Source organism: Cebus imitator, unplaced genomic scaffold (genome assembly GCF_001604975.1).
Source record: "Cebus imitator isolate Cc_AM_T3 unplaced genomic scaffold, Cebus_imitator-1.0 Scaffold102, whole genome shotgun sequence".
NCBI lineage: Eukaryota > Metazoa > Chordata > Mammalia > Primates > Cebidae > Cebus > Cebus imitator.
Window position 1 is genome coordinate 1,212,514 of NW_016107417.1, and position 7,708 is coordinate 1,220,221.

A 7,708-nucleotide genomic window follows, 5' to 3' on the forward strand; every position below is an offset into this window, starting at 1 on the left:
TTTTTTTTGAGACGGAGTCTTGCTCTGCTGCCAGGCTGGAGTGCAGTGGCTCAATCTCAGCTCACTACAACCTCTGCTTCTAGGTTCAAGCGATTCACCTGCCTCAGCCTCCTGAGTAGCTGGGATTGCAGGCGCCCACCAACATACCCAGCTACTTTTTGTATTTTTCATAGAGATGAGGTTTCACCATGTTGGCCAGGATGGTCTCCATCTCTTGACCTCATGATCCACCTGCCTCCACCTCCTAAAGGGCTGGGATTACAGGCGTTAGCCACTTTGCTTGGGCAGCCTGACCATTTTTAATAATGTCTCTGACTTACCTCTTTCACTCAAGAGATGTATCTCTGTTTCATGGTGGAAAAAGTCCACATATACCATTTGAACTAAGAAGCCTAAGTCTGATAGCAGTAAACACCATTGACTTCTAGTTCTACCAGAGACTAAGTTTGACTCTACCAGGCTGCATCTTCCACTCTATCCCCAAGTGAAAAATAAAGCAGAGAACGAGAACGTCTCTGAGAAACTGCGTTGCTATAGAGAGATTCAGTCAGGATTATGGTGAGGAATCTCACAAAAGCCCCCAACTTTATCTGTGGCATTTGTGCTCTCCAGTTATTTGTCCTTTCCTGGAGCCCACTATGACTATGCTATGATAAAGCCCAGTAAACACGTTCCACTAGGAACCATATTATTAGTTCAGGTTTTTTGTAAGGAGACATTTTATGTCTCTAAGCAACAACTGGTTGGAAGAAAGTGACCACCTTTGGGTGTTGCCTTTTCCAATGTATTAGAAGGTAATACTAAAACACAGCATCTGCCAACACATCTGCTACAGCAGAAATGCAAACACTCAACATCACTAGTGAAGACACATGTAAAAGCTACTAGTGTAATAACTTGGGAAGAGAACGTTAGCCCCACTCAACTTCAAAAATCCTTGTCCTCAAAGAAAAATAGATTGAAAAATTCAACTATCTTAGTATTCAAGTGTGCAGAAATAAAAAGAAGGTAAGAAAACTCCCTTCTGCCCCCTTCCCCGCTTCTGTGCAAGCAGCCTTGGAAGACTGACACTAGGACAGCCATCCCCTCCTGTAGGTGTCCACAGCAGGTCTTGCCTTGTCAGCCCGAGTAACTACAGTCCTTTTGGCCCTTTGACATTACTGGCAACCACTGGTCAGCAACCTCAAGCTCCTCTGAGCCAAGGTCATAGTGCTGGTCCTCTCTGGGGGAGGGGCTGCCTCCGCATGACACATTTGGGCATGTGGGATGGGCAGGGCAGTGCTTTCTGCCAGGCCACGAAAGTGAAGATGACAAAAATGTGAACCTGCTTAACTGGAAGCTCAAGTACACTGTTATACTCACTGGCTGCCTCAGGCCACTGGCTCCCCTCTAGTTAACATTCCTCAGGGGAGGTCCTACTCACCTAATTTCTCTCCTCAAACAGCCCAGCCAGGGTTCTTCTCTTTGTAGGGCCCCAGAGTATAAAAGGACCTTAGGAATTTGCAGATCCCAAGTAGAACAATGTTTAGTAATACAGAAGACAATACTACAAACTCTAATACTAAATACAAAGAAAATACTAAAAATTAACCAAAGAAAATAGATACCAAATCAAATAAAAATAATCTCCTAGGTCAGAGAAACCGTGTGAACAATGCAAAGGCAAATGCGTGGAATCCCCTACATTTGAAGCCTCCTTTCTGTCACAGTGCAAATCTGATAAGGTTCCTTTACCTGGGCTTTTTCCGAGCTGTCCTCCTGGTAGCACTTTGGGCATTCCCAGCAATTTGGCAATTCCTCATTAAGCAACCCCTCTCCATCCATCTATAGGAAGATAGAGATATTTTAAAAGTCCGTCTCTCAAGCTTCCTTTATCAAACAATGACACAGTTGGGAAGAGTTACCCACTTCTAAACACACTGGTCCATAAAGGAAGAAAAACTGTGAGAGATTCAGCCCCAAATAGCCAATGGTGCTGAACTTGATCCTAAGAGTAGACATGACAGCTTGGGTTTAGAAACTAATCATCTAGTCTCTGTGACTCAGTGTTCTCCACTGTAAGATATTAGCTGATATTATTACCTTCACTCCCCCTCAGGAACTAATACACAGAGATATAATATAATTGCCAAGGATACACCAAAACCCACCTTCTAGGATTGTGGTGAAGATTAAATTATTCATGGTGTAAAGAATTTAACAAAGTACCTGGCATACAGCAAACCCTTTGTATTAGCCATTATCATCATCATGGAATCAATAACCTATTTCACTAATTCTGTAGGTTTGAGATATGTTAACAGTTTTTATACGTACCATTTAAATCTTCAAGTTATAATTGATAAAATGGACTTTTAAGATTGTAATGCTGGCTGGGCATGGTGGCTCACGCCTATAATCCCAGCACTTTGGGAGGCCAAGGTGGGTGGATCACTTGAGGCCAGGAGTTCAAGACCAACCTGGGCAACATGGTGAAACCCCATCTCTACTCAACACAAAACTAGCTGGGTGTGGTGGTGCATGCCCGTAGACCCAGCTACTCAGTAGGCTGAGGCAGAAGAATTACTTGAACCCAGGAGATGGAGGCTTCAGTGAGCCAAAATCTCTTCACTGTACTCTATAGCCTGGGCAACAGAATAAGACCATGTCTCAAAAAAAAAAAAAAAAAAAAAAAAAATTGTAATGTTGAAATATTGTAAAAATTAGGCTGGGCACAGTGGCTCATGCTTATAATCCCAGCACTTTGGGAGGCCGAGTTGGGTGGATCAGTTGATGTGAGGAGTTCAAGGCCAGGCTGGCCAACAAGGTGAAACCTATTTCTACTAAAAACACAAAAATTAGCTGGGCGCAGTGGCATGTGCCTGTAATCGCAACTACTAGGGAGACTGAGGCAGGAGAATCACTTAAACCCGGGAGATGAAGATTGCAGTGAGCTAAGGTCGCGCCACTGCACTCCAGCCTGGGTGACAAAAGCAAGACTCTGTCTCAAAATAAACAAAACAAAACAAAAGAAATATCGTTAAGAATAATTTAAATCATTAATTGAATTTTAAAAACCCTGTTCTTCATTCAACATATGCTTAATGTCTCCAAATACTGACCTACTATTGTTTCTGTTATAGATTTGCTGCTATATAGTATTGAAAAAAACCAAAAATCTATAAAAGGTGTACTTTTCACATTTTAACCTTTCTGAAATTGGGCTGCTTCTCATGAATGACAGTGCCTTATCACTCATAGGCAACAGTCATGATTTTAGCTGATACTTTCTGAGAAGGCCAAGGAAGTACCAGCACCCATGTACTTTAGATTTAAAGAAAGATGGTAGATTCAATTTAATATAGTTTTCTTTTCTTAAAAAGTAAACACAGATTCTTCTGTGTAAGAGCTTTAAAAAAAATTAAAGACAGAATGCATGTAAAGGAGTGGCTCTCCACACAGGCTGCAAAATTCAGATCAGTGGGGAGCTTTTGGAACACAAGGCCCACTCTGGACTCAATCTCTGAGGCTGATATCTGAATTTGTTACTTTTTTATTACTTTTTTTTTTTTTTTTTCAAAGCTCTTTAGCTCTGCTCTAAGCCTGATACAGACTCAGTGCTCATTAAATGTTACCTGATATTATTACCCTTACTCTCCCTTAGGAACTAATATCCAGAGATGTACACTGAAGTATACGTATCAGTGATGCCTAAAGGCTTGAGGCATCCTAAATCACACTATGCAGTTCCATCATGGCCTGGGGACTCAACACACACTGTCCAGATGCCAGACTATAAGCTCCATGAGGACAGGAACTGGGTCTTTTCCGTGTACTCTTCTATCCTCAGGGCCTAATGCAGTACCTGACACATTGTACATATACGAATCAAGGGCTGATATTAGACCACTGCATTATGTGACCACAGAGCTGATGGCCTACAGGAGGGATGCTGGCACTCCCATGACAGGTGTCTCATTCTATTGCATCACTCACTCCATCAGCTGAGACTTCAGGAACCCCTTAAACCTCTCCTCACCTGGAGGCAGCCAGGATGAACAATCTCATTGCAGATACAGCATTCCATGAGTTTCTTCTCAAAGTCTTGTGTCTCTTCATTCTGATCCACCTCTCCACAAAGGGAACATGTGACTGAGTGAGGCAGTCTGGGCTACAAGAGGACAAAGATAGAATCCAAGACAACTGACTTAGATCTTTATCATTTCAGTTTCCCTAAAAGTGAAGATGGGAGATTTGGGTCCTACAATTTTCTAGTAAACACCTGGAAGCATGGAGGCAGGATGGAGAGAAGAGAGGTTTTTGGTAGGAAAAATGGGGAAGATGAGGACTCAACCGCCTGGGAACTGGAAACTATTTTCAGTTGGCCTATCCTTGGCCTCCTGGGTCCTTTCTAATCTACTTGAAGAGGGGAAAGAAGGCAATGATTTGCCCTTCAAATCCTGGTCTCTTGTTTGAAAATCAGGTTAAGCTGAAAGATTAAATCAGATCATTTTTACTACTACATACTTTCCATCTAAACCTGGGGGGAAAAGGGATAAAATAAAGCCAAAAAGAGAATATAAACCTTTTCTTTTCAACTCTGAAGTCTCTTTAACTCTATATGTATTTCAGTTCCTTTGCCACCATCACCCCTCCCCCAAATTCTTTATCCAGCAGATCACTCACTGCCAAGCACTGTCGGAGGACACAGGACTGCTTCATGCGTCCAGGCCCCCCAAACTTCTTCATGTCTCTGCAGTAGTGGCAAACACCACACTCTCCTTGTACACAGGCTTTGCATTTTCTACACCGCACTCGTCTCCGTCTGGCCCCTGACACAATCGGAGAGGCAGCAGCTGGCCTCACAGGTGTTAACCGTGGAGCTGGTTTCATAGTGTGAGGCTTTGTAATGGGGATGGTAGGAACCCGCACCTTTGGCCGAGTGGGGAATTTAAGCTGGAAAGAGAAAGCAGCGAGGTCAAATATATTAGGTTGCTTTAAGACTGGAGAGGGTAGAAGATTACATTCTAGCATACCTAGCCTGGGGCTTGGCCCACTATGGCCTGTGGGCAGAGCCCACTGTCTGTTTTTAGAATACATTTTATTGGCACACAACTCATCTTGCATATGTATTATCAATGGCTGCTTTCATGCTACCATGGTAGAACTGAGAAGCTGTGACTGTGTGGTATACAAAACCTAAAATATTTACTATCTTGATCTTTACAGAAAAATTTGCCAGCCCTTGTCCTAGCCCTTTGGCCTACTAATTCAGCTGTTTCTCTTTCATTTTGCAGAGCTATTAAGATTGACCACTCCCTGAGCTTTCTGTGTTAAGTGCCATGTACCATTGTCACTCCAGGAGCCCTCCAATATTTATCTTGACTGCTCAGATTATACTCCTAAAGAAGACAGGAAACCACTTGAGGGTAAAACTAATCTTGTTCATTTCTTTAGTACTCCAAATCCAAGCATACAATCTGGTACACAGCAGACACTCTAATAATATTTAAGTGTGGAACACATTTCTTAGCATTCATATTTGCCCTGCTGGTGACCGTTTCAAGGACAAGAACCATATTTTCTACTACTTTAATTTCTTACCATATCTTAGACATTTTTCTGACACAGAATACTCAACAACCACAAATGACTGAATTGTTTTAAGGCAGTCTCCTGTGGCCAAACAGAGGCCAAGTGGAATTCCTCTCTCAAGGGACGAGGAGGTGGTTCATTAAATATATTGTTCAACTCCATACCTTTATATTCTGCCTAAACACCCCTGGAATGTGATGGCTTTGCAAGTTTCAGCTAGGGAACAACAGAAGCCTAATTTATTTGCCAAATTCATGGCTAGGATCAGAATGCTATCATTTATTAATATATAACCTTGATAGAGGACAGTATGGGAAAAAAATTATACAAGATCTAAACTGAAGAGGCATGAAAATTCATAATTGACAATTTATTAGCTGACATCAATTCCTTTCTTTTCTCTTTCTTTCTTTTTGTTTTTTGAGACAGAGTTTTGCTCTTGTCACCCAGGCTGGAGTGCAATGGCGCATTCTTGGCTCACCGCAACCTCCACTTCCTGGGTTCAAGGGATTCTCCTGCCTCAGACTCCGGAGTTGCTGGGATTACAGGCACCCACCACCACGCCCAGCTAATTTTTGTATTTTTGGTACAGACGGGTTTCACCACGTTGGCCAGGCTGGTCTTGAACTCCTGACCTCAGGTGATCCACCTGCCTGGGCCTCCCAAGGTGCTGGGATTACAGGCGTGAGCCACTGCACCCGGCCCCTTTCTTCTCTTTTCAATTTTATACTGAAAAGTCCAAGTTAAGATTAAGGGGAATTTTGAGAGCATGATTTTACTATGTCAAAGAAAAACTCTGCTCCTTTTAGATATCTATGTAATTATTTTAACTAGCTTTCAATCATATCTGTGAAGATAATAGAGTAACTGGTCAGAAGGAGAGGAACTGATGCATTTTGGTGAACAAATGCACAATTTGGCATTTGATTCTGGAAGGAGGCCTCCCAGTTTGATCGTTCTGTTAAGAGTCACCTCCAAAGATAGCCAATTACCCTGACCTACAAGTCAAAACAGAACCAAGTAATGATTTTCTGTCAGTTTGTATTAATGCACCAAAAGCCATCTGCCTCTAGTTGTTCTTTTTTCCCCCAGAATAGTAATGATCAACTAGCAAAAGGCTTAAGTAGCCTGAAGATCAAGCAAAATAGTTTCTTACCTTATCCCTTTTTGGCCACTGTACTATAGGAACTCCAGTGAGGGCTAACTTGGGATCGCTGTTGGCAAGCTCCTCCAGCAAAATCTAAGTGTAGGAGGGGAAAGAAGGAAAAAGCAGGGCAGAGTGAACAAAGAGCCAACCACTCAGAACAGCATCTAGACTCTGCATCAGTACCCTTGAGTGGCAAATGAGGCAAGGTGGCAACTGTCTATATTTGCCCTTCATATAGAGACTCACAGGAAAACAAATAAATCAAAGATGAAAGAGAAAACTCAAACTTGGGCAACTGCAGTATTATCAAAACTTTGATATTCAAGCCTGTAAGAGACGGGAAGATCACTTGAGCCCAGGAGTTTGAGACCAGCCTGGGAAACACAGCAAGACCCATCTCTACTGGGGGCGGGTGGTGGTGGTGGGGGAGCAGAAAGGACTTCAAACTCACCTTTGCACCCAATCCCTTACTTGTGTACTCATTATACTAACTCAAGCAACTAGCTTACTGTGGCGACAAGTGTTACTTCTCATACAGTTCTACGCTGACAGTAAAACTTTATTATTGCCTCTTCACTTTTCTACACCAGTTAGTGAATATTATTAGGTAATTAAGTAGTGCCTTCATTTCTCAGATTGAACAAAGTGGCATAAAAACGATTGGCTAATACAGAATTAATGAGATGAACAGTACAGCCTAATGTGCTGATTCAACCCAGGGTTCTTTTCTTCTAAGGCTGAAACAGAAATCTCAATCTCAAATCTCTCTCTCTCTTCCCTTTCTCTCTCTCTCTCTCTCTCACACACACACACACACACACACACACACACACACACACGGCAAATCTGCTGTTTGCCTTTATTCCTCTAAATGGGGAAAGGAACAATCTTAGGGGCAACAGTTCTCATGTCTTTACCAATCAAATTTAAATAACTTAGGAACAATGCTATAGTGAGAAAATGCCACTTAAGTAAATTACGCTGGTT

At 42.3% G+C, this 7,708-nt stretch overlaps 1 protein-coding gene across 4 annotated transcripts in view; it reads right to left on the reverse strand.

Annotated features, from left to right (window-relative positions):
• KDM2A (lysine demethylase 2A) overlaps positions 1–7,708 on the reverse strand; it is a 138,870-nt gene that overhangs the window by 9,243 nt on the left and 121,919 nt on the right. For all 4 annotated transcript variants that reach the window (XM_017537388.2, XM_017537385.2, XM_037741554.1 and 1 more), the window contains 4 exons: positions 6,731–6,814; positions 4,666–4,935; positions 4,019–4,150; positions 1,735–1,824 (listed from right to left, as the gene is read on the reverse strand). In XM_017537388.2, the coding sequence (XP_017392877.1) occupies positions 1,735–1,824; positions 4,019–4,150; positions 4,666–4,935; positions 6,731–6,814 (576 nt within the window). The remainder of the gene's footprint in view (positions 1–1,734; positions 1,825–4,018; positions 4,151–4,665; positions 4,936–6,730; positions 6,815–7,708) is intronic.